At 54.1% G+C, this 26,804-nt stretch overlaps 1 protein-coding gene across 1 annotated transcript in view; it reads right to left on the reverse strand.

Moving 5' to 3' along the window:
* The window catches only part of MAN1C1 (mannosidase alpha class 1C member 1), a 149,203-nt gene that overhangs the window by 20,830 nt on the left and 101,569 nt on the right, over window positions 1-26,804 (reverse strand). Inside the window, exons 3-6 of the mRNA XM_052658300.1 lie at window positions 14,991-15,106; window positions 12,527-12,607; window positions 8,054-8,148; window positions 2,358-2,484 (exon numbers count right to left, since the gene is read on the reverse strand). Coding sequence (XP_052514260.1) covers window positions 2,358-2,484; window positions 8,054-8,148; window positions 12,527-12,607; window positions 14,991-15,106 — 419 coding nt within the window. The remainder of the gene's footprint in view (window positions 1-2,357; window positions 2,485-8,053; window positions 8,149-12,526; window positions 12,608-14,990; window positions 15,107-26,804) is intronic.

The following is a 26,804-nucleotide window of genomic DNA, read 5'->3' on the forward strand; positions in this document are numbered from 1 at the left end:
ATCAGGGCAGGGACCATGCAGCAGAGGCTGCCCCCGCTGGAGCAGGAGGCCGGGTCTGCAACCTTCGGGGCTGCGAAGGGCATGACATGGGATTCAGCAAGGCTTTATCCATCAGGGGCTGCTGTCTGGCAGAACATGAAATCTTCCGCTACAGACTCTGCAGGACAGAAAGGCCCTTGGGGACCGAGCTGTAGCATGCTCACAGATTTATCTGCAAGCCGAGGAGCAGTGTTTCAGCTGTCAGACCTTCCTTTCCGGGCACAGAAGCTCGCTCGCACTTGGCCTTGCCACATCAGATCTCACATCCATTTATACTAACGGAGTCCATTATGGGGCACAGGACTGTGCTTGCACCTGAGTTAGTCTTCATTGTCCTGGAGGTGAGCAGTGAAGCGAGCTAAATGAGCTCCCCTGGAGGGTGTGGGTGCTTCCAGAATCGGGGCCAATTTGTTGACTGCCAATAATCGCCTGTGTGAGAGAGGCATGACTGGGGGAATCAAAGGAGCTGGAGAATGTAAAAGTAGCGACAGAGAGGTGGCGAGACTCTTGTGAAAAAGCTGGAAGCCTGCTGTAGTGATCTGGTCTTGAAAGAGCATGGGTTTCAGGGCCAGAAACTCCCTGGGTTTGAGTCTCGGCTTAATCACGTACCAGATGGATGACTCAGGACAGGTGATTGAACCTCTCCGAGTCTCAGTTTCCTCCTCTGTCAAATGGGGATAAAAGAAGACACACCTCACAGGCTTGGTGGGAAAATCAGAGCCGCTGTACAGTGCCCAGCACATCCCAGGTGCTCAGGCAGCAGCCGCTCCCGTCTAGCAGGAACTAGAGCAACTCCTCACCTCACTCCTCTCTGAGCCAGCCGCGGTATTCCTAGAGGGGTCCGGCTCAAGAGCAGTGGAAACAGGGAGGCTGGGGGCAAAGTCAGCCTGGAGTTGGGCATGAGCTCTGGAGGTGGGGTGTCCTGGGGAGGCAGAGTCCTCTCAATATAAGGAGGGGCTTCTGAAAGGAGGTCTGACAACATGAGGGGCTGCTTAAGGGTGATGGTGAGCCCCAGTGCTGAGGAAGTGATCAAGGGGTTGAAAAACCCTTCTTGAGATTCTTGAGAAAGCTTGGGTGGATTCCCACATTGAGTAAGCGCTGGTCCTCAACCTGACATCAAAAAGCACATGGGTGCTGTTTTTTTTTTAAACAACTTTTTTTTTTTTTTGATGTGGACTATTTAAAAATCTTTATTGAATTTGTTACAATATTGCTTTTGTTTTATGTTTTGTTTTTTTGGGCATGTGGGATCTTAGGTCCCTGACCAGGGATCAAACCCACACACACCCCGCCACCCTGCACTAGAAGATAAAACCTTACCACTGGGCCTCCAGGGAAGTCCTGTATGGGTGGTTATTTAAAGCGCAGATTCCTGGGCTTGGGATGACACTCAGAGTTCTGCTTCTTCACCAGCCAGCCTGCTAGGTGATGCTTTGAGGCAGGCTGGCTGACGTAAGCCTGGAAGCCACTGGGAGTGGTGTGCCTCTGTGATCCCCTGGCTCCCTTGGCATTCTAAGAGACTAACCCAGGACCGGGGAAGAGAAGACTTTGGCGGTGGTCTCCTGCTTCCTGTAGGGCAGGGCTTTATCTCCCTGCAGGGCCAGGACTCGGGTAAAGGTCAAGCGCCATTGGCGGGTGGTGTGTGGCCACTTTCCTTCTTTGGGTTTAGAGTTAGATCTATGGGGACCCTGCCAGATGGGACTGCCCCGGGCTGTGACCCCGAGAAACCGCCCTTTCTGGAGGGCTTCACGGGGCAGGGGCAGCTGTCAGGAGGGACAAAGGCCTGGACACCAGCTCTCTGGACCCCTGCGGTCCTAGCCAGCCGGGTAACTGAGAAGGAACAGACGTGAACCTCTGCCGCGGAGGGAAATCGCTTTGCCAGCCTGCTGACAGAATGAGCTAGATGGGTGTCTGGAAGCGCTAAGGCAAGCAGATCTCACCCGAAGAAGTTAAATGTCTCTGGAAAGGGGACTTCGGTGCCGGGTGGCCAGTTCCTGCCAATGCAAGCTGGTGCCTAGATTTCCCTGGTTGCACTTCGGATTTCACACGTGTGTGGTTGCCACCGAGCTCACACGTGTACCAGGGAAAACCTTCTCGCTGGCAGCCATGTCTCTTCCCAGCTTACTCCTTGTCCTCACCTTCCCTGCCGCCTGGCATCGGGTACAGTTAGGCAACCATTTGCTACACTGGCCCTGGCTGCGGGCTTTCAGCTCCCCCACCCCCACCCTCAGCTGGCCTGTGCTCCATCTCCCCATCACGAGCTGAGTGCTCACCCTCTGCTCTCCGCAAGGGAAAGAAGGAGCAGAGAGAAGACTTGCCTTTTCTGCGAAGACCTGGTTGCCAGAGAGCTGGGTGAGGTGTAAGAACTCCAAGTGCAGGGATCCAAACTCCGCCAGGATGCTGCTGCTCCCTGCCATGGCCCAGCCCCAGCTCCTGTTGGAGCCGCTGAAAAGACAGAAGCAGTCAGGGTTACCCCTTGCCGGCAGGGCTGGCTCCTCTGCTCTACGGGGGAGCACCTACTATGTGCTGGGCACTGGACTAGGAGCTTCACCATACAATCGCAGTGAATCCTCCCTGGGGGTCGATACTGTTTGTACCCCCTATTTATCTGATGAGGATGTTCAGGTTGGTGAGAAACTCGCCTACAGGTTATTTAAACCCAGGGCTGTCTGACAGGCAATAGTCTTCGTTCCTACGGTCAAGCAGCTCCTGTAAGATGTGTGGGCTCTCGAAGGACATGGGCAGAGCTGCCGAGGTGGCCAAGACCTGGCGCAGACGTGATGCTAAATTTACAGGTGATAGGGATAATGCTGTTGTCAGGGACCACAAAGACCCCCTAGAACATTCCATCTCCATCCACTTGTTCAAGGGCAACTGAGCGCTTACAATCATCGTTGCTGTGTGTGGAGGGCAAGCAATGCGTGGCCGGGGTCCAAAGTGGAGGACGACGAGAGGGACCCCGCTTGGCCGTTTCTTTCCCTCCACAGTCACTGCTGCCCGTGGACTCACAACGGCCCCAACCTGGAACTTCATGGAACCCATACCTGAAGGGTGGCTGGCTCTACTAAGACCACCCACCAGGGACTACCTAGATCCTGGGAAGTCCGAGGTTAGGGATGAAAGCAGCAGGGGCTCTCTGAGCAAAGGTCTCCTCGCCGCAGAGATGCACGCGTCTCATGAACACCTTAGATGGGTCACCAGCGTGACTTGGCGGCCCCGCCGGAGAAGGCTGTCAGCTAACTGCGTCCTCCCTTTCCTTGAAAGTACTGGGTGCTTTCAAGGAGGAAGAGTGCAGAGGGCAGGGCCTCGGGTAATCCTCCCATCTGCCCCTTTCACAGATGGGGAAAACAGGGCACAGAATGGTGACGTCACTGGCCGAGATCGCACAGTTAAGTGGAGCAGCTGGGACCCTGGCTCCCCGGCAGCTGGCCTCTGTCCGCCCTCTGACTCCCAAGGACAGGACCTAGGAGGGCAAGTGTGGGCCTGGGAGGTCACAGTTTGCTAGCTGAGGGGCCCTGCTTTATCTGGGTGGGCTGGGGCTCCCCCGAGGTTGCCTTACTCCTCTCTGATGTGGTTTCAGGAAACTCTTGCAGAAACAGATGGAATCACAATGACCTCAATAAACACACCCGTTTCCTTACTCTGACTCCGGGCAGGTGGGGAGGGAGGGGTTGCACAGAGGGGAAATCTGAGTTCTAGGTAGTAAATGAAACAGCTTCCAGATGCAGGCACTGGGGCGGGCTGTCCACATCATGACTGCATTTAAAGCCCAAAAGGTTAAGCACCGTTAATCCCTGAGGAAAACAGAGAGGGAAGTGAGCTGTCTTTAGAAGCTCAGAACCAGTAGGTGGTGGAGGCAGGATTTGAACTGAGATCTGCTGGCCTCGGCCTCTGAGGGTACAACCCTCAGGGGTTCCCCAGATGGCCCCGTATCCACCCAGAGAGAAGGGGAAGCTGATGCCTCTGTGTCCCTCTGCCCTCCAGGCCAGGAGACCTCTCTCTCCAGCCTGTGACCTCAGTGGGAGCCTCAGGCACCCACAGGGCTTTCTGAATAATTGATGCTTCCTGCCTCGGCAGAGAAATTCAAGGTAAACAAATAAAAAAAAGCCCCAGCCACGATCAGCAGTCTTTTGTTCCCCTTTTCCTTACTGAAGCCTCTCCTTCCTTCCCCTCACTCCCAGAGCTCACCCTCCCAAGTGGACCTTCAGTGGTGGAGTCGCCCCGGGCAGGGGCAGGCGGTGGGCCGGGTGCTGTCCCCTCTCCGACTTGGCCTCACTTACTGGCTCCCCCAGTTCCCAGCTAGGGGACCTCAGGTGGGTCAGGGAATTCCTGCAGACCCCGGTCTCCTCATCTCCACACCTCACAGAGTCATCGTAAGTTATAAATTACGCACGCGATGACTGTCATTGTAACCATTATGTAATAATGCACATTAAATTATGTTGTCTGTTACAGTTAAGTTCTTGATATGTGCCAGGCAGCAGCGGTATCTTATTCTACCTTCACATCCAACTGCAGGGGTAGATAGCAAGATTCTTATTTCACAGGTTAGGACAGTCAGACTCAGAGAGGGTAAGACACTTTTGCAAGATCACACAGTAACTTGACAGTGTTAGCTGAGCTGAAACCAAATCCAATTCCTCGGTCCTCTGTGCCCCTAACGCATCCATTCTGGGCAGCATCCATTCAGACACCAGGAGGTCTTCTGATCAGCCTTATGACTGGTGGGCTGACAGAAGTGGGTCTGCTCCCCTCCCTGCCTTTTCAGCCTGAAAGTGGGCCTGCAGCCTGCATTCTCTCCCCTGGTGTGAGGGGCTGCTTCATAATCCCCCTCCCCAGCCTGGCAGAAGCTTCTATGTGTGCGTTGCCTGTGTGTGTACACACGCGTATGGTATCAACACAATCATTAATTCTGGAACCAGGCAGAGACTGGATTCTAATTTCTAACTTTGCTGCTGTGTGACCTTGGGTAAGTTACCTCACCTCTCTGAACCTGTTTTATCACTTTAAAGTGGGGTCCATGTGGTTGCTGCGTGATGAAGAGAGAGAATCCATAATGTCGTGCCTGGGACACGGTGACCATTCGACAAACCTGCATAATTATTACCACATGGATGGCACTTGTAAACACGTATTTAGGTGTGAATCTGTGCACATAGGGATGGGAGAGCGTGTGTGGCAAAGGTGAGGTTGGATCTCTGAGCCTTCATGATTAGGGTAAATGGCAGTGGGGTGCACGCATGTGTGTGAGCCTGAGTGTGTGAAAGCTACCTGGAGAGGCTGATTCAGCTGCAGAGGCCCTGGGACTGGACACCTCCCCTCTCCCAGAGTCCAGCGGTCCTGCACGTCACAGGTCATGGCTGCCCCCTGCCTCTGCCTCCCAGGCCGGCCGCCAGGGAGGAGGAGTGGTCACGCTCACTCAGGGACCACCACCCATCAGGGGTCTCCTCCTAGTTACTGCCCCTCCTCCTGGGGCCCTGGGCAGAGCTGCCCACAGCCAGCCCCGCGCTGGGCAGGGGCAGCAGCGTGGACCCTGCTCTGCCAGCAGGCCCTCTCCAAAGGCAACACTCAGCACCATGGCCCCAGGGCTGGATACATCCCTGACACTTTCCCTGGTGGAACCAGGAGGCATTTTTAGCAACAGACTCTCTTACCCAGAAAATGAGAGGGAGGTGTTGCCAGGAAGTACGCATTTGCATACGTATGTATACAGCACTGGCAGCATGCAGACAGCCTGAAGATAACCGCGCTTTCTTGATCAGAAATGTCAGGGTCTGTGTGAGGCCAGGTCTGGGCTCTGAGGGACCTGGGAAAGGCCGGCGGCCACATGTGGGGCTTGCTGGGGGTCAGGGGAGGGGATGCCACGTATGGAGCAGGGAGGGGCGCCTGAGCTGAGGTCTTACCCTGAGCCCAGGCAGGGAGGCCCAAGAAGCTAGACCCGGGACAGAGAGTCAGAATCACAGGTGCTTATGTCTTGGCTCCGAGACACCTGGCCAAGTTTCTCCAGGATCAGTGTTTGTGGGAAAGGAGCCTGAAAAGAGATCCAACTGTCCACCTCTGAGGAGGCAAGCCTGGCGCCGAGATGGTGTTTCGGCGGGTCCCCAGGGTTCCTCGCTGGTCTGTTACAGAGACTGAAGTGACATCACTCCCCAGGAATCCTTTCAGACCAGATGGTAAGTCAAGATGCCGAGCAGGCCGAGGCCCCTCTTCTTGGCAAGGCCCTAGCGGGTGGGACCTCCTCTGGACGGACAGGGGTGGTGGGGACCCTACCTGAGCCCAGAGACTCTGCCTACCGTCCCCTGTGGGGCTGAGATTCCTGAGATAAGAAACTGCTTCAGGTGACGGGACGAGAAGTTCAGTGTGATGGCGATACTGCAGCTCTTTCCCCAGGGTCAGGCTGTAGCAGGGCCTAAAGCACAGCCCCAGAGCGCTCCCTGGGTGCCTGGGGACCGGCTCGTGCCTTCTACTAAGACTCCTGGCTCTGTTCCACGCAGCGATGGGTGCCAGGGTTCCTGCCTGAGGGAGGGCCAGGTGGGCATCAGGAGCACAGCTGTTGATCCATAACGAATGATTTAAAAGTTGGCCCTGTTACCTGTGAGCTAGAAGACCTTGGGCAGTGGCCATAACATAAATACTGACCCTAAAGGACTGCTGTGTGGAGTGTGATAGGTGAGGCGATGAGCGAAACCCTCGGCATGATGCCAGGCACAGAGTGAACACTCAATAAACGTAGGAATCAGCAATCATCAGAGTCGGCCTCTCGTCCCATACACGGTGCCTCAAGTGAACATGTGTGGAAGGAGTGAAAAAAGAAGGGGACATGTGTCCTGCCCTCAAGAAGCTCCAGGGCTGGTGGGGGAACGTGTGGAACAAGGGTAATGAGGGCCAAACGAAGCAGAGAGAGTGCCTGGTGGCCAGGCGAGGCGAGGATGCTTCTGGAGAAGGTGGCACCTGAGCTGGGCTCTGAGGGCCAGAGGAGCGGCGAGGAGCCCAGGGGACAAAAAGATGGAGGGCAGGCAAGGCAGTGGGGTGTGCAGGGGTGCCCAGGAGCAAGCTGCAAGATCCTCAGTGGATCTTAAGGCCTGCTGGCTGCTCTCCCCTTGACTTTCACCCTGCCCTTCCCCTCTGGGAAGCAGCGGGACGCAGGTAAGTCCCCGAAGGCTTTGGAGCGGGCTGGAGCTGCAGCGTGGCTCCACCTGTGCCAGCCACGTCCCCCAGGGTCCCGTCCACTCTGGCTCTGGGACTTGGTGAACGTCCAGGAAGATGCTAGCTCCCACACTGAATGACGCAACCCATCGGGAGGGAAAAGGATGGAAGCAGCCAGTGAAAATCAATGGCCAGCAAAAGAAGCATACCAGTGGTTTCTTGCTTAGTGGAGTCACGTGTGATGTTTTGGGTCTTATCCAACACTTCTGGTATAATCCACATTTTTTTGTGAGAAGAATTTGTTTTTATAGGGGGGACTCACAATAAATATTATTGAAAATGGAGTTGGAAGTCCTGGGCTCATGTCCTAGGTGGCCCTTTACTGGCTTATGTGGCCTCAGCCAGGGTCTTTCCTCCTCGGAGTCTGAGCCTCCATGGGGTCGATGTTTCAAGAAGGCCCTCGGGGCTCCTGAGACAGCTCTGAAAGGGGCTGAGGGTGAGGGTCAGCGAACCAAGGTCCCTCTGTCCATGGTCCTGACTCCCCAGTGGCTGTGGGTTCCTGCCAGTGGTGGGAGGTGTGATGTCCCTACTGGCCAGGCATCCCAGCTGCGGAGGGGGGTGCTTGGGGCACAGCTGAGGGGCTGTGAGTCATGGCAGCATTACAGGAGGGTCCCAGAGGCTCGGCGACCCCCCTCTTCACACCAGGAAGATCAGGTGAGCCCTTGGCTAAGGCTGGCTTTCACTATGCCACCCACTCCCTGTGATTCCTACACCAGAATCACCGCACCCTGCCCGCCCGCCACCCTGTGCCTCAGTTTCCATGCAGATGCAGCCAAAGCCACAAGGGGGAAACCAGAAGGCATCCTACCTTTTGAAATTCACCACACCTTTTGGGATTCCCGTGGGGGTGTCGAAGGCTGGCAGGAGTTTCTCTCCCAGCTTGATGGCCTTTATCCGGAACACCTGTAAAGGAAGGATCGAAGAGCACTGTGAATCCTGGCAGAGGAGCCCACCAAGGCTGCTGGACCCAGAGTGAGAGGTTTCTGAGGCTCTGGGGTCAGACAGGCCTGGACGTGAACCTGACTCCATGACTGCCTGGCTCAATTCCCCTCCTCGTTTATAAATCAAGGACCACACTACCTTCCTCAGAAGGTTGCTGGGGGCAGGAAAATCAGGCAACGGTTGTAAAGCACCTACTGTGGTGTCAGGACCAGGATGAAGGCTCAGTGACTGTGCTGTGATTGGGGTGACTGTCGGGAAGATGGAGCAGTCAGGGCAGCGGCCACCGATGTCAGTGCCAGCCTGCACTGCAGCACCAGCGCGGCCCAGGCTGGGCACAGGGGAGCACCTTCGGACAGAATGTAAGGAGCACTGGACTGTGAGCTCCCGGCCTTGCTCCCCAGCTTGGCTTCCTCGAGCTTCTCAGCAAACCTCTGCCTTCTCCCACGCCATAAACCCAGCGGAAGGGCCTTTCCCACTGACATTCTGCCCACTCTTCCTGTTTTACAGCAGGAAAGGTGAATAGCTAACCCAGGGATATGATGGCTGGGGAGCCCAGGTGTCAGGGGCCCTGCCCAAGGCTCTGGGCTGCTCAAACTGTTCTGATTAATTCAGAATCACCCGTGACCCTCTGAGGATATAAATCATCAAGGAAGTTGCAACAACTTAACTTTATGGCTATTCATTCCAGTGTTGTTTACAATAGTAGAAAAAGTGCAGATACACTAAATACCAAATAACAGGGAAATGGTTAAATTATGGCTTTTAAGTGCAACCACTGAAGTGATGATGCAGACAGCTATTTTATAGCAAAAAAGGGGGTTTATGATCTATTAAGAGACAATATTTCACAATGGTGTAATTCAACTTTCACATGAGGAGAGGTTGGGAAAACACTGAAATATTAACAACGGTCTTCCCAAAGGACTAGGCTCATGGAGGATTTTTATTTTCTTCTTTTGGTTTATCTCTATTTTCTGTGCTATTTTTACAATAAAAAGCAAACCCACAAAAAGGTTATTTATTTTTTAAAAAGATGAGATGCAAGTCCCCAAGCAACCACTCCTGGTGAGACAACAAGCATTCCCTTTCACTTCGGGGCTCCAAGGGGGTCTCAATGCGCTGGACCCCACTGCGTGTGTTGCAAGATGAAGCGTTTCTGAGGTCTCGCCTTCTAACATATGCAATTTATAGCTTCTCAGACAGCCGTCTGGGGACCACAGAGGAGAAGGAGTTTGTGAACACCACCTGGGATTTGGATTAGAGGGCTCTGTGGAGCAGGTGTGGTTCTTGTTTAGGGAGGAGGGTGGGAGGGAGAGGGGAGACGGACGAACTGCACCCGGGGACTGGCTGTGATGGGTGCGAGATGATCATGTCCAGTGCCAGACAGTGGGTCCTAGAAGTGGATACAGGGGCAGCACAGCAGAATCCCAAGGGAGTTTGTCTAGACACCAGATTCCAAAGCCTCGAGTCACCCCAGAAGCCACTGGTTCAGTAACAAGGGGCTCTTGTTTGAAGGTCCTGATATCTTCATTGGACCTCCAGGGAGGCTGAGCACAGATGCACAAAGGAACCCCGGGTCCCTTACACAAGGCTGGGGCTCCAGGCTGCCCTCTGCTCAAGGACTCCAAGCTAACTCCTCCGAAATGCTCCTCTCTCCCAGCAAACCACATCTCCTCCTTTGGAAGGCCCTCCTGCCGACTGGTACAGCAGGGTCTCAACCATCCCAGGCAGGATGCTGGGGGACTGTGTAGACAGGAGTAGTACCACGGGGAATAGAAAGCCCGTCCTCCTTATCGTTTGGAAATGATGTCTTATCTGCGTGAACTTCAATCCTTGCAACAGCCTTGGGGAAGACAAAACTGAGTCTCAGAGAAGTAATTTGCCCGAGGTGGAGCGATGTTATGTGGCTCTTTTCCAGGCCACATGCTGCCTCACCAACACAGAGAGAGTCAGCCTCAGACAGTCACGGTAAACAACGGGCAGCGGCCTCCTAGTTCCCGAACAGAGGGGAGAGAGACCGGCAGAAATTACGTGCCACAGAGTGGAAAGGGCTCTGGACTGGGAGTCAGAGCCCAGGTTCAGATCTCCCGTCTGGGCAGCTGCATGACCTTGGGTGAGCCATGTGCTGTCTCTGAGCCTCCTCTGCACAAGGAACAGTGATGCGTGCCCTGGCTGCTTCAGAGAGAGTCCTCTGGAAATCAGATGAGAGGATGTACACAAGTGAATGTGCTATACAAGCTGTAAAGTGGGCTCCGAATGTCACTCGGTGCGGCCGTGGCTGTACTCGTCTTCCTCCTGGGAGCGGAGTCTCAGGGGCTCCACCTCCTGCAGGTTCCCTCTGTGGCAAGAAAGACCTCAGCACCGGAAGGGATGTGGGGGCTCCCTCACCGCCCATTCCACAAACACTCGTGGGAACAGCCCACCCCACGGATACCCACTGTGGGCAAGACGGAGGAGGAGAGGGGAGGGCATCCTCACTCTAGTATGGCCAAGTCTCGGTGACAAGCAATGATGCCGGGCCAGGCTGAGCAAGGGCTAGGACCCAGGCCACAGGGGGAAGGCCATGGCAGCCTGCGTGGCCTTTACCAGACGGCTCTGTAGCTCTTGGTCTGCACGCCTGCTAGGGCAGCCTGGTCTCTGCCACGTGGAGGGAAGGGTCAGGGAGGTGTGTCCAGGGGGATGGGGCAGTGCTGACCACCCGGGAGCCTGCCTGCTCAGGGCCTCTGCGCCAACTGGGCTTTCCTGGGGCCTCCTGGACCACGGTGCTCACACTACACCCTACTGCCTGCTCTGTCCCCCAGAAATCATTGGTCTCACACCCACCCCGGTGGGCCCTGAGCTGTATCGCTCCTCCCCAATCCTGGATAGGAGGCTGGGGAGTGCCTGGGCAGAAGCTGGTGCCTTTCTCAACTCCAAGTCATTTTCCTGTCCTGGGGGTTTTCAAATGACATTCCGGCCTTGGGTGGCTCACAGGGTTCCCATGGACCATCAGTTCAGTTCAGTTCAGTCACTCAGTCGTATCTGACTCTGCGACCCCATGGACTGCAGCACACCAGGCCTCCCTGTCCATCACCAACTCCTGGAGTTTACTTAAACTCACGTCCATCAAGTCGGTGATGCCATCCAACCATCTCATCTTCTGTCATCCCTTTCTCCTCCCGCCTTCAATCTTTCCCACCATCACAGTCTTTTCCAATGAGTCAGTTCTTCGCATCAGGTGGCCAAAGTATTGGAGTTTCAGCTTCAGCATCAGTCCTTCCAGTGAATATTCAGGACTATTTCCTTTAGGATGGACTTGTTGGATCTCCTTGCAGTCCAAGGGACTCTCAAGAGTCTTCTCCAACACCACAGTTCAGAAGCATCAGTTCTTTGGCACTCAGCTTTCTTTATAGTCCAACTCTCACATCCATCATTTGGAGACAAATTGGTACAAGCAGGAATCTCTGCTGAGGAGATCAGGCTTGAGGGAGAGGGGCCCTGAGCGACCAGAGATCGAGGGCTCACTGCTGCCTCCACACCCTTGGCATCCGGGGCAACCCAGTGACTTCCTCCGACAGCGGAAGCAGAGGCTCCCCGCCGGCAGAGAGCAGGACCATTGTTTGTCTCTAAATGGACACACCAGTGATGCGCAGAGCAGTGCAGCCCTCTGGGTAATGGAGACATGACTGACGGGCAACCCAGGTGCTGGGGACTCAGCCAGCTTGCCCCTCAATCCTCAGACACTCCCAAGGGATGAAGTCCCCGCTCTGTGATCTCAGGGTTCCTTACAGTACTGAGAACATGGGCTCTGGATTCTTTCAGCCCTGGGTTCGAACACTTTCCCTCTCGTCCCATTTCACAAGAGCTCTCTGATTCCATGGACTTAGGATCACCCCACGGAGGGGAAGGCAGGAAGCCCAGGAGCGGGAGAAAGAACTTGCTCAAAGCCACAGGCAGGTGCCCCGTGTGGGTGAGAGGCAGGTTTTCCTACATTGGGCCCAGGGCTCCACCTTCTCACCTCATTTCAAGGCTCTCCTTCTGGAAGCCAACGCAGCTTGCCTGGGCTGAGTGGCCAGCAGTGGCTGCCCACCTCCCAGGTCACCCCCTTGATACCTGGAGCTGGTGTCTGGCCCAGGAGCAGCTGCCCTGAAAGATTTACCACCAACCGTGGGAGCCAGTTCTGAGCAGCAGAGTGGACGCAGCGGACAGAAGAGGAGGAGAATCTGTAGGTGGCCCTATGGAGACGGGATGTGGATCCCCGGGAAGCCCTGTTTCCTCGTAAAACGAGGGGGGTGGGGTTGGTGATCTCCCAAGCCCTCTTCAGCCAGGATGACCCAGGGGCCTCAAGAGGCCAACTCACCTCCTCTCCCGTCAGGTAGAAGGCTGAGAGGAGTCCTCCGATGTACCGGATGTTCACTTCAAACAAGGATGCTTCTCCGCTCTGCAGGGCAGAAAGATGGGGAGGGCAGAGGGGACATTCATGAGATCCCCGCAGGGCTCCCTGGGGCCCACCGGGCCCTTGAGACAGGTCACACCTGCCACCCACCACCTCTGCCCCACTGGCCTGGCCACACTTGGGCCAGGCTCCAAGCCCTTGCCCAACGGGTCAGGCTCCCCGCGGTGGGGGTTTTCAGAGCCAAAGGCGAGAGGGATCAGCACCTGCCCGGCAGCAGCTACCACACATTTACAGAGTTCCAAATCAATGCTGGGCTTGGCTTCCTTCCCCGGCCCTTGCCAGAGGCCATCGGAGCAAAGTTATGCCTGGCTGCTCTCCAAGGAGCTTGAGAATGCGCGAGGGGAGCTGCCGGCTGAAGCTTAGCCCAAGGACTGGCAAATCCTCTCCCAGTCTGGCCACTTCCCCTCTCTGAGGGAGCCCCCTTGGCTTTGCAGGAGGCTGGTGTGGCCCTTCTTCGGGGAAACAGGGCAAGCAGATGTTTCTCAGAGGAGGTTCTGGGGCAAAAAGAGGGCTGCCAGGCAGATCCTGACAGGCAATCAGCATTTTCTTAGCCTCCGCTCCGTAGCCCTCAGGGTACACCCACACTCGCCTTCAACATTATTGTCTTCTTTCTGAAGCCTGGACAGCGAAGCAGGGGTAATGGAGCATTACGCTAAGGACCAGATCTGGCTTAATATCCCACTTGAGCCACTCACTTGGCTTTGGGACTTTGGGCAAGATATTCAGCCTTTCCCGCTCCGAGTTTCCTCTTCCTGAGCAGGTGGACAGGAGATGCTGACTGAGGCAGGGGAGAAGTCTGCCCAGTGCCTGTCCAGGGCTGGGTGTGGCTCCAAAAAGGTACCTGTTATTATCCCCCCCTTGCTCCCGAGGGTTCCCTTTGCACGCTTCCCACATTGCAGTCTTTTGTTATTGATGACAACGACGGCCATCCTTTTATCTGGGAGAGCTTTTCCACTAACAGAGCACTTGCAAAGCTGTTCCTGTCTTTTGCCTTCCAGTCCTTGGTGAAGTCATCACTCCCACCTTTCAGATGAGAAAGCGCAGACTCAGAGAGGTGAAGAGCCCCCACCTGGCTTTCTTCCAGGGACACTCCCTAACTGTCCCCGGGGGGCCTGAATGTCCCTAGGCTCCCCAGCCCTGCCACCACCCGGCCCCTCGGGCAGCTGCCTGAGGCCCACACTCTTCCCACCATCTGCTTAGGGGTCCAGATGGGCTATGGAGCCACTCCTGCCTTCTCCTGCCTCTGCTCCCGTGGGAAATGGCAGGATTCTGCACGTCTTCACCTCACGCAGTCTGGGCAGAAGTCACAACAAGCTTCGAAATCATCACAGGGATGATGGCATCACTTTATCCGCACTGGGCTCTACAGTGTGTTATCAAATGCTTTTTACAACCCTCCAGGGTCATCCATCCTTACAAGCCTGTGAATTAGGCACCAGCATTGCCCCGTCTTTCGGGTGGGAAACTGAGGTCCAGGAAGGTCACGTGACTTTTTCCCAGCCTGCGGCCGAGCTGTCCCCTGTAGCGTTGCTCTCCCAGACCTTTTCCACTCTGTCTCTCTGCCCTGCTCCGCGGTGACACAGGCTCCTCTAAGAGCAGAGGTGGCCACTCTGCCAGGAGTTACAGGAGCTGTCTCAGTTCACAGCAGGACCTGTCACTCGTGAAGCCCCGGCTGGAGCCTGATGGTAGGCTTTGACGTGACCCCACCATCTGTCTCCACGTCCTGCTCCCCCAGACCACCTAAACAGCTTCTCCCTGAGGGAAGCTGAGACTGCCAGGATGGATCTGTCACTTTAGTCCAGGCTGGGAGATCACTGGGAGAGGCAGGCGTCTGGTATTTAAGGCTTTTGTACCATCCACACGCATGAGTGTTCCCTCCCCAAGGGTCTGGTCCTTGAGGTCCTGAGCAGGGTTACCTGCAAAGGCTGGAGACCAAGAGGGTCCCAGACCTGCCCATGGGCCTCACACCAGATGGCCTCCGTGCCCCCTCAGCTGTCTCAAGAGGGCAGTGCAGGGACGCATAGATGGGAGCTCCGGCTCAGGGCAGCTCCAGGCAGATAGCCACTTCTCCCTTCCTAGAGTCGCTTCCCCTGTTGCAGCTTCTCTGTCTGACAGATTTAGTCCCATAAGGAGCTTCCTGAGTGGGAGCAACGTGCCTGGAGTGCAGGCTGGTAGACACTCATGAGCTGGTGGGACATGCCCCACCTTAAGGCTGGTCACAGGGGAGGGCACTTGGCACAGAGTGTTGGGAGCCCTGGCTCTGAGAATGCCCTGCTGGGCAGCCTGGGTCTCAGAGATGGGAGGCGAGCTGGTGGCTGACCTCTCAGGCCCCCTCCAGCCCTAGCACCCCAGGAGGTCTCGCACTCACCACATTCAGGTGGAAGCTCTCTTCGACCCAGGCCTTGGCCTCCTGGAACTCCTCCTTCAGCTCCATGAGGTAGAGAGTGTCGAGGGAGTCGATGACCGTGGCCCCGCTGAGGCCTCCTGCAGACGCGGAGGGCGCAGGGCGTGACCCAGGGTCATTCTCATCCTTTCCACCCCAACCACAAGCCACCATTCGCCAGGCCTCCTCCAAACACCGGGGCAGGCTCCCAGGCACAACTCAGGGAGACTCCAGCCTTTACAGGCACATTTGGGACCCAGAGTCCTCCGTTTGCTTCCTCCTCAGGGCAGCAAAGAGGGGGTGGTGGGTTGGGGAGACAAGTTCAAGGGCTGAGCCGCTTCCCAGACCTTGGTTCACTTTTACGTCCGCCAGCAAGTCAACTATCAGCACCAGGCGGGTACCTACCACTTTTCTGTGATGCTGGAGGGTGAGGGGAGGGGTGGGTGAACTGGCATTTGGTCTACAAAATCTTAAAAAATGTGCTAGTCTTCTGACTCAATTCCATTCTCTATTTTATGCTAAAAAAAAAGATGTTCATAAATATTTACCCAGGAAGGTATTTATTGCAGTAATATATAATGGGTGAAAAAGTGAAAAGTGAAAGTGTTAGTTGCTCAATCGTGTCTGACTCTGTGACCCCATTGTAGCCCACCAAGCTCCTGTCCATGGAATTCTCCAGGCAAGAATACTGCAGTGGGTAGCCATTCCCTTCTTCAGTGGATCTTCCCAACCCAGGGATAGAACCCAGGTCTCACAGGCAGACCTTGAAGGCAGATTCTTTACCATCTGAGCCACCAGGAAAGCCCCAAATATAATGGGTAAAAGTTGGGGAAAAAAGCTCCAAGTCCAATGATAGGGGATCAGTTATACAAATTGTGGCTTATGTACAAACTAGGACATTATGCATACATTCACACAAGTGAGAAAGACTATTAGCTGGGGAGATATCCACAGGATCTGATAAGCTAAAAAAATTAAATTGCAAAAACAAGAAAGCAGAGTATAATTTCTTTACTGTTTGCCAGTATGGACAAGCTGGTACAGAATTAAGTCTGGCAGGAAGTGATTCAGTGGTTATCTCTGAGGGTGAGGATTACAGGTGCTTTTTGATTACTTCTAGCTCATGGATTACTTTTATAACCAGAAATTTATTTCTGCTTAAAAAAAAAGGAAAGACAGTTTGAGCAAAGAAACCAAACACACGCGCAAACTAAAGAGTCCAGGCCTCCCCTGGGCTTCAGACTCCTGTCTTGGGAGTAAAGGCAGAGAAAACTGCACTGTTTCCCCCTCACAAGCCGGACAGAAAAGCAATGAGGAAGACCTCCACCTGTAGGACAACGGAGCGTGGCTTGTAGAGAATGGTGAAGGAGGAAAGGAGGGAGAAAGAGATGTGCTTGGTGCCACCTGGAGGGCTTCCTGGAAGAGATGGCAGGCTCCCATCAGCTCTGTACTACTGTCATCACAGGCAGCAGTGATTTCCTTCAGGGACTAGGGGGTAACTTAAGAGGGGTGGTGTTCCTTCAGTGTACTCCTTGCAGAGTGCTCCTTCCGCCAGAGGCTGCCAGAGCTGGCCACCGGGTGCGCAGCCCCACTGGAGTTTGAAGCACGGCTCTGCGGGCCCTCCTGCATTCAGAGGTAGTGTCTGATCTTAATTAGTGTTTCCCTAACTGCTCACTTGTGTTGACTTTGCAGAGTAATTCCTATGAAACTCAAACACTTAACCACCTCTCTAGGCCGGGCAAGGTCAGATAAAAGGCATGCCCTGGAAAAGGATGGCAGGTAGACCTAGGAGAAGTTGGCAGAAAGTTAAGTCTGGAGGTTAAAGAGCCATTTCCAGGAGGAAGGGTTTTGCAAGGAAAAGTAGAGGGTGGGGAGGGCTGGCAGGGGGTGGGGGGAAGCGACTCGCTTCCCAGTCCAGAGACGTGTGTCCTGGGATGGCTCTGGCATTTGCGTTGAACTGAATTTCCAGAATATCAACCCCTCCCACACTTAAGCATTAATAGGAAAACACACTCAAAGCCAAACAAAGTCGATCTTTTCCTGGTTTATCCCGGCTGCTTCCAGGCAGGTGTCCAAGGCCAAACACAGTTCGTGGGAACTCTAGACCCTCCTGAGGTGTTCAGGCCTTGGGACACAGAGGGGCCACACACGGACAAGACATGCCCAGACCCAAGGGTGCTGGCCTGGCATCCACACTCCAGGCTCTGATGCCTTCCCGTTCACCACAGGGCCTCAAACCTGAGTTCTTAAGGGCCTGGAGGAATTCTTGAGATTCCTCCCCTTGCCTCACCCCTAGATTTCATAGACGAGGACCCCAGAGAGATCCCCTTCAAGTTTAGGCCAAGGGAGGAGAGGAGCCCCAGGCTGGGCCACATGTAATGTGTTTTCCGTATGAGGGCGTCTTGGTTTGCTGGGAAACAATTTCGGATCTGCTAGCTGAGCCTTCTTCCTGGAGGGGCCAGGAGGCTGCTCCGATCAGTGAGGAGAAGAGAAGCCCAAGCTGCGTGTCCTTCAGGGCCAAGGGCGAGGCAGCCCAGAGTATCTGATTTCTGGATCCTGTTCCCGGGCTGCCGGGTGTTTTCACCCCGTGGGCCCTCCGTCTCCTGGGCTGACCCTGAGCCCAGAGGCCCCGGGACCTCGGCTAGGCTGGGAGGGCAGCCAGGGAGCCTCGTGATCAGCTGTCCTTCCGAACACTCCCGAGGCCGCTCACTAAGAGAGCTGTTGGCAGGGTTCTGCCCCGGCTCTCAGCTTCCTCTCACCCCGCCCCCAGCCACCACCCTGCTGGGCCGTAGGCCAGAAAGTCACTTATTGGAAAGCTTTTCGTTTCAGGCCAGAGGTTACCTGGTGGCCCGGCCGCCAGGCAGGAGAGAAGGCATGATATCCTCTCTCTGTCTGCACCTGTGGCCATCTGGGGTGGCTCCCCCATGGAAAAAGAGACCCGTCCGTTCGTCAACAGCCCCACAACTTGTCGGGAAAGAGCCAGAGGGGCGCAGAGAGTCAGGCAGCTGGCTCAGCAGCTTCCCTGGGCTGCAGCAGCCTACTCTCCCAGCTCCAGCTCTGAACTCCTGTTCACAAAGGACACCGCTGGCTCCTCTTTCTGCCGGGGCAGGAGGCAGTGGTGGTGGTGGTTCAGTCACTAAGTTGTGTCCAGCTCTTGTGACCCCATGGACTGTAGCCCGCCAGGCTCAGCCTATCCATGGGATTCTCCAGCCAAGAATACTGGAGTGGGTTGCCATTTCCGTCTCCAGGAATCGAGACAGTGGGTCTGTTAAAAAACAAAAAAACAAACCACAGCTCTGGGTTCAAATCCCAGGTTGGGTCAGCAACTTATCTCCTCTAAGTGCCAAAGTTCTCATCTGTAAAATGAGGTAAAGACCACTGGGCCGGGGTACTGGGGAGCTACTGAAGGTTCCTGAGCTGGGACAAGGGTATCATATAATGCCCAGCCTAAATACACTTGTACATGTCTGGCATGGAGTAAGCGTTTGACAAATCAGTTTACTGCTCTTATTTCTGGGGTCCCTTAGCTCACCTTGAAATTCTGGCCTGGCCCAGGGAGGTTCACATTCTGGCTCCATTATGTACTAGCTGTGTGACAGGGCAAGTCACTGCACCTCGCTGAGCCTCATTTTTCTCATCTGCAAGATGAGGAATACAGTAGGACCAACCTGATAAGGCTGCTGAGAGGGTCAAGTGGGGCGGTGGATGAAAAGGAGCTGCCACGATGTTGGGTACACGTGAGCTTGCCCCTACAGCCGAAGTGTGGCCCTCTCTGTCCCCAGCTGGCCCTGGGCAGCCCCTCCACAAAGTCTTCCAGGGTCACTGAAGCCTTGTGACACTTCTGCATTTACTGGTCTCTCACCAGCCCATGGGGCACCAGACACAGCTTGTAAAAGTCTTGACCTCCACTTAAAGGCAAAGCGTCACACGGGTCCCACCTGTGTCCGCTGCTTCCCACCCCTGACTTGGCTGTGCACCTGCCTCCAAAAAGGTCTACCTGCCTCCCAGGCCTCTCTGATTCACCCTGTACATTGTCACCTTACCTGTCTTCCTAAAACCAGATCCACTGTGCCCCTCCCCAGCTCAGGAACCTGCAAAGGCTCTGCAGTACCCATGCAACAACTGGGGACAGAGGTGAGGCCTTTTGGGTCTGAGTCCAGGGGATCTGGCTAATATCGTCTCCCACCCAGCTCTGCTTCCTGGACCCAGGCTGCATGCTCTGGGCTCCCTGCATTTGCATGTGTGGTCTCCTCTGACGAGAGCTTCTCTGTGCACCTGGGCATACGCAAAGCCTTCAGCTTCTTCAAGGTCACCTCCCACTGGCAGCCTTCTCTGATTGCACCCAGCCAACCTCTTCCTGCCCAGAGAGCTTCCATAGAACTTTCCCAGACCTCCCACTCAGGTGACCTTTATTCCTGCCCTGTACTGTGAGGCTCTAAATAGACTGTGAGTTCCCTGAGGCCAAACGCTCTCATGGCTTCTCTCACACCCCTTCCCTGCCACCCCAAAGGCCAGAGCCCCCAACCCCAATGCCACCACCATTCCCTGCAGCCTCAGCACCTGCCCTGACTTCTGTGATACTTCTGCAAACTCTGCTAAGAATCGCCTTCCCCATCCCCCCTTTTCCAGCAGGATCTAGAGCCTGCCCAGGGCCTCCTCGGCCAGGAAGCCACCACGATCCTCCCCCCACGATCTGCTTGAAGTCTCACCCTCCCTGAGACGTCCTCACCAGCCCCTTGGGGCCCACCCTCGAGGCTCGTGCACCCTCATCTCCACAAGTGCTCCGCTCTCACCACCATAACGGAGTTGTCAGTTTACTGCCCTGTCCTCTGTGACAGCAGGTGCTCAATCTGCAGCAGGGTCGCCTCCAGGCTCAAGAGACAGCTGCCAGTGGAGTGGGCAGACAGGAGGGAGGAGACCAGGCTGGCCCATCTCCTGCACGGCCTCCCTGGCCTCGCCCTGGCTCTGGGCTGGGTCTTGGCCTTCAGGACGCCCCTCTTCCTCTTGCTTCTCCTTCTCACCCTGTGGTTGCTTCTTCCCAGCTTCTTCCTCATCACCAAGCCTTGAAAGCCTGGGGCTCTGTCCTTGGGCCTCTCGTTTGTTCTCCTTCCTCTTCTTAGTGACTCAATCTGGCCTCACGGCTTAAATACCATCCACATGCCAATGACTCCCAGATTTAAATATCCAGCCGGGACCTTGACCTCCAGCCCAGACTCACTATTCAACAACGCCTTACTCACACTTCCACTTGGAGATCTAGAGACATCTCGCCTATAATTTGTGTGAAGGCAAATCCTGCCCCTCCTTCCCACAGTCTTCCCTCCTCGGTGAATGCCAACCCCCTCCTCCCAAAAGCTGTGGCCCCAAGCCCTTGACTCTTCACCTCTCGCCCCCACATCTTATTCCGCAGCAGATTTTGGTGGCTCTGTCTTCATAAGGGCTCCAGCCTCCACCCACTCCTCACCTTCCACCTTCAGAAATGCAAGGCGTGTCGCGCCTTTCCTCTGCTCAAAACCCTCCCACGGCTCCCCCGCTGCCTGGAGGGCTGTGATCCTGCCCTGGCTTCCTCTCTCTGCTTGGCCTCCCTACCTTCATGCCAGCTGTTTGTTGCTCCCGGAGCCCTCCAAGACCTACAGCCTTGGCCTTGGCACTTGGGATAGCTCTTCCCTCTCTCTCTTTATCTTCAGCACCTTAATCCCTGGCAACGTTACACACAGGTCTGCTTCCCTGTTTGCTGTCTTTCCCAACAGAGCGTGAACTGCTGGAGGGGAGGCTCTGTTTTGTGCACTGCAGTCCTCCCCCTGAACACTTCCTGCCCATCACAGGTGCCTGATGAGCATTTAGGAATAATGGGGCCCCTTCCGGGGCAGGGAAGGCTTCGAAGGGGCTGTGGCTCATTCATATCTTTCTGTGTTCGGCTACAGTCTGGCACCCAGAGGCATTAAAGGTAAATGTGTGGGTTGAACAGACTGAACCTATCACGTGGGCATCTTCGGTGACCACGTCCAGGGCAGCTTAACTCTGTGCTCCAGGTGCTGGTTCCAATCGACAGAGGAGACCCTCCCAGCAGGCTGTGGCCAGATTGGCCAGAATGGTTGAGCGGGTCACACCACTGCCCTGCACAGAGCTATCTGTCTCACATGTCAGGCTCTACAAGGGAAGGACCCTGGGACCCCACGGCCTCCTCCCCTGGGGGCTGCCTGGCTATGAACCACTCTGCCCTGCTGGACTGTGGTTTGTATCACCTCTCCAACTCTGCCATATTAATGATGATGAAGTTTTTATGTGACATTGTATTAGCAAAGAGAAATGGGTCAGGCTGGGCAACATAAGCTCCAGAAAGAACATTTAGATAGAAAAAAAAAAAAAGAAATCACCCAAGGCGTAGCCTATTACTGCAATATCCCCAGAGCCAAATACTAATGGTTGCATTTAATTTGAAGATACAATCCAGAGACTTTATTCTTAATCTGTAAAGCAACAACACAAATGTCTTTCTCTGCTTGCAAAGAGACCAATGTGGCTGTGGGGCAGGTTGAGTTCCCAAAGATGGATGCCATGGGACGTCCTACCCATAAGAGAGCCTCTGGCCACAGCTCCTCTCCTTGAACTTGGGTGCAACTTGGTGACTACCTGGACTAACAGAATAAAGCAAAATGGATGATGTGCTAGTTTCCAGGCCCAGACTTTAAGAAACAGGCAGTTTCTACTTCCTGTCCCTTGGAATGCTGGCTCTTGGGACCAGCCGCCATATTGTGAGGAAGCCCAAAAGAGCCCACAAGGAGAGAACACGTGGAGAAGCCATATGTACGCTATCTGATGGACAGCCCATCTGAGCTTCCAGTCAACAGTCTGCATCCATTCCAGACACGGGAATGGAAAAGCTTCCAGAAGGTTCCAGCTATCAAGTCACCTTCAGCCTTCAAGCTTTCGCAGGTTAGGGGCTGTATATCCTGGCAGGGAGATAAGCTGTCCCCATTGTGCCCTTTCTGCATTCTTAGCCCACTGGATCTGTGAGCATAATAAAATGATTGTTTTAAGCCAGTAAGTTTTGGAGTAATTTGCTATGTAGCAGTAGGAGCTGGAATGTTCTGCCACATGGGTTTCCATGAGGATGAATTAAAGCGATATTCCCACTATCCCTAAGTACATTGTTTAAAACTACCTGAAGTCTTCTGTGAAACAGTGAAAAAGGAGAGTGAAAAAGCTGGCTTAAAACTCAACATTAAAAAACTAAGATGATGGTATCTGGTCCCATCATTCAATGTCAAATAGATGGAGAAACAATGGAAACAGAGACAGACTTTATTTTCTTGGGCTCCAAAATCACTGCAGATGGTGACTTCAGACATGAAATTAAAAGACGCTTGCTCCTTGGAAGAAAAGCTATGACTAACCTAGACAGCATATTAAAAAGCAGAGCTATTACTTTGCTGATAAAGGTCTGTCTAGTCAAAGCTATTGCTTTTCCAGTAGTCATGTATGGATGTGAGAGTTGGACTATAAAGAAAGCTGAGCACCGAAGAACAGATGCTTTTGAACTGTGGTGTTGGAGAAGACTCTTGAGAGCCCCTTGGACTGCAAGGAGATCCAGCCAGTCCACCCTAAAGGAAATCAGTCCTGAATATTCATTGGAAGGACTGATGCTGAAGCTGAAACTCCAATACCTGATGCCACCTGATGCAAAGAATTAACTCATTAGACAAGACCCTGATTCTGGGAAAGATTGAAGGCGGGAGGAGAAGGGGACAACAGAGGATGAGGTGGTTGGATGGACATGAGTTTGAGTGAACTCTGGGAGAAGGTGATGGACAGGGAAGCCTGGTATGCTGCAACCCATGGGGTCACAAAGAGTTGGACATGGCTGAGCGACTGAATGGAACTGAGGTCTTCTGGCTGCATAAAATATTTTAGGGATGAGGACTTCCCCATTTTTATCAGGTCTGGGTTATTTATTTTCCTCCAGGAGGAATTTTTTCCTTGAAGCTTTCCATAATGATTAGTTCCTAGATTACATAAAGTTGTGTTCAGGGGCTGAATATTTCCAGGAAAAGGTTTCTTGGTGCCTCCGGAAGGACTAAAGATATTTTTAATGAAATATTCTTGGAATCCAACAGAATGTTCTTACGAGAAGCTGATTAATAAAAGGTGATCAGATCTGACTGTATCACTGCCCTTTTAAAAAGCTCTCAAAGCCTCTTGTTCTCCAAGTTCAAAGTCCTGGGCACAGTGTGCAGGGTGCCTGTGGTCCAGGCCTTGGCACCCTCCCTAGTCTCACCTCCCTTTTGCTCTCTTTGCACGTGATGTTCTGCCCAGAGCAGACCACTAGCAGTTCCCCAAATACCCTGCAGTGTCTGCTGATGCAAGCGCTGTGTCTTTCCTCAGGGTGTTACAGAACCATGAAGCAGAGCTGACCGCCCCCTCCTTTGCAAGCCCGACTCGCTCTGCAGCAGGCGCCTCCATCACAGCACGGTCCACCCTGCATCTGACATCTTTGCCCGTGAATCATCTTCACCCGTGAATCATCTTTGCCCGTGAATCCTGGAGGGCAGTGGCTGGGTCTGACTCTTCCCAGGAGCCCCAGCTTCCATCCTTAGGCCAGGCACCAAGAAGGCAAGAACAAATGGCTGCTGCCTGAATAAATGGCTGGCAGAAATACCCACAGCACTTTCTTAGGGATTTCCAAACGTTTCACAAGCCCTTTTGGCCTCGGAGAAAACACAGTGCTCATAGCAGTGGCCAGTTATCCAAGGAAAGCACTGTCAGAGGGACTTGATGGGCAGCTGCTGACATCAGGGCCCTGGTGGAACTAATGGCTTCCTGCATCCTTCCCAAACACATGCCGCGCTTTGCAGCCACAGCCGGCTGGAGAACGCTCGCTGTGGCTGACCGCAGGATGTTTACTGCGACGAATGGCCAGACACGGTTCACTGAAGCAGCCTGCTGGACAGGGTTCCTCATTGGAAAACAGGGTGTGTTTAAAAATGTTAATGTTTTGTTTGTTTTTAAATAAGAGCTGGGGGTGCAGGCTGACCTGGAAACTGGTATTCAGACAATTCCCTGCAACAGTGCTGCGTAACAAGCTCTGAACTGCTTTCATCTCAGAACATCTCATAGAGAAGAAAAGGCAGATGGAGAAACTGGAACTCAGGGTGCTCACAGTTGTAACCAGACTTTTCAGACCATGTGACTTTACAGACTTGGTTTTAACTCAGCTTCATCCTTTCCCAGCTGTGTGATCATGGGCAACTGACTTAACCTCCCTGGGGCTCAGAAAAATGGGACAATGGGGCCTCCTTTTGAGGACAGAGTGGCCAGTTCAGATGGATGTATACCAGAGCACTCAGCAGGCGCTCAGTATCAGAGAATCTGATACCCCCAGCACACAGTAGGTGCTCTGTGCACAGGGCTTTTATCATAAGGCTCAGTTCTGGCAGAGGAAGGCATACCCTTGGCCCAGCAGGAAAGGATGGCACGGCCTACATGCCACGCACGTAGGAACTGCGGGCTCTCAGGAAGGCAGGATCAAGCTGGGCAGGCACTCTGGCATTTTTAACACACTTCTTGCCTCAACAGGAAGAAGAGCAAAAGCCGGAGTCCTGCTGCTCACCCCAAGAGACCCTAAACCCAACCGCTGCTCTGGGTAGCTCCTGAGGGCAGACCCAGAGTCCCTCCATGGTCTGGCTTCCCCCTGCAAATCAGATGATTGCTCAGTACTGGCCCTTCACCTCCATGGGAAGGGTAAACATCCTTGTTTCATCAGCCTTGGTCTTATCCACGTAACCTTTTTTGGCATCATGGTGGGAAGGGAATTACAATTGGCTCTGACTTTAGGCTCGGCCCTGAGACTTGCCAGTGGGATTAGTGGACATGGACTTGAACAGAGGTTTGAAATAAGCTCGCATGGGTGGACTTGCCCTCCTGCGTGGAGTAATTTTTTGCACGGCATTATTTTGGAAATAGATGACTGATGTAATGCCCTTTCAGTCCTATTTCTTAATAGTCTTGGCATGTTTTCTATACTCTAGCTAGACTACAGACTCTATGAGGTCCACCTTTTCTCACCTTCCAGCCCTTTATTCTGTCTGCTTGGAAGTGCCTCCTCTAACCCAAAGTGTCTCCACAGATGGCCAAACCCAATGTCTACTTTAAGTCCTAGAGAAAATGCTGCTTCCTCCATGAAGACATCCCTGATTGCCCTACCTGGACTTGAGGTCATCCTCCTCTGAATTTTTATTAAAAGAACTGCTTTTCAACTTTCATCACAGAAATTTGTGTCCTTTTCTCAAGTCCCTCCCAGGCAGTGAGTGTCTTCAGGGCAGAATCTAAGCCTGCTTAACCGAAGCTGGCACAGGCCCTGGAGAGTAAAGGTGTCACTGAGATCTACTGAATGATGCCCTCCACCCACTGCCTCCCACCTGGATGACAAAGACTCTGGAGAGCCAGGGCCCCTACCAGAGGCTGTGCCTAACATGGTGGCAGGTGTGGAAGGGGTTGGAGGGGGAGGGCAGAGACCAAGTCCATGAATCTCTGAAATCCTGGCCCAGGGTGGACACCCAACCAAAGTTCGCTTGTGGGATGTGGGATTCTCCTAAATGCCAACCACAGAGGTTAACAAGAACAGCTGTAGACAGCGCTCCGTGCTGGGCACAGTCTTATATGTTTACACACATCTTTTTTAAGCCTTGTGAAAACTCTATCATTGTCCCTCTTTTACAGGTAAAGATGGAAACTTCAAGAATTAAGTCACTTGCCCCAGGTTCATTCATTTACCCGAAAACACACTGTTGAGTCAGGCTGGGCCTGGTGCTGAGCACAGCGGGGAGTGGACAGTCCCGGTCCCCACCCTCAAGGAGCTGAAGGTCTGGTAGGGGAGAAAGACAAGAGCCAGGTATCACATGATGGCACCGACTTACAAAGGATCGCATGCCGCTAACAGGGGCATGGCCAAGCCCTTGAGTTGAGGCCTGAAGGAAGCATGGGAGGGAAGAGGGGGTTGGGGCAGGCCAGGCAGATACACAGCAAGTAGAATGGAGCGGGGAAGTCTTGGCCTGCTTGTGCAGCAGAGAGGAGGCATGGGTTGGTGAGAAAGAGGGAACATAGTGGGTGGTGAGGGGTGGTGGGCTGGACCACACAAGGCCTTGAGGGCTCAGGAAGCCTCATGTGGATGGCTTAGGGACCCCAGCTGCCTGGTGTTTTAAAGCGACACATAAACGGTTGTGTGAAGAGTGTCTTTGAGGGGGACCCAGTGGGGACCCCAGGTAGAATAATCCTGGGAGTGGGTGAGTAGGAGGGAGGCAGGGAGCACCTGGGCCTGTGCTTTGAGACCCCCTGAAGCACCCTCCAGCGGGTGGGAGGCTATTTACCAGTCCAGGGTAAGGAGAATTAACCAAGAGCACACGGCAGCATCAGCCAGTCACCTCACTTCAGCCCTGTTGTGGGGAGCCTCCAGCTGCCCTCTGAAAGCACCAGGGCCCCCCAGGCCCAAGGACGCAAGGTCACAATGTCATCTTGTATATACATGGTGGCCACACAGAGCTATGCATTGATCATGGCAAACACAGCCTGCAGGCCAGAGCCAAGAGGCACAGATGCAAGGCTGTGATAACAAGATGAATGATGACTCCTGGAAAGAGGAAAAGCAAGGAAATCAAAGAGGCCCTATTCACCCCAAGAAGCATAAAGAGGCGGCAGAGGCAGTGCCGGGAGAGCCTGGTACAGAGCTGTGCCCCAGCTGAAGGCCCCTGCGGTCGCTGGGACGGCTGAGCCCTGGAGCCCCACTCACTAGCTGCCTCAGTT

This window comes from Budorcas taxicolor, chromosome 2 (assembly GCF_023091745.1).
Source record: "Budorcas taxicolor isolate Tak-1 chromosome 2, Takin1.1, whole genome shotgun sequence".
Classification (NCBI taxonomy): Eukaryota; Metazoa; Chordata; class Mammalia; order Artiodactyla; family Bovidae; genus Budorcas; species Budorcas taxicolor.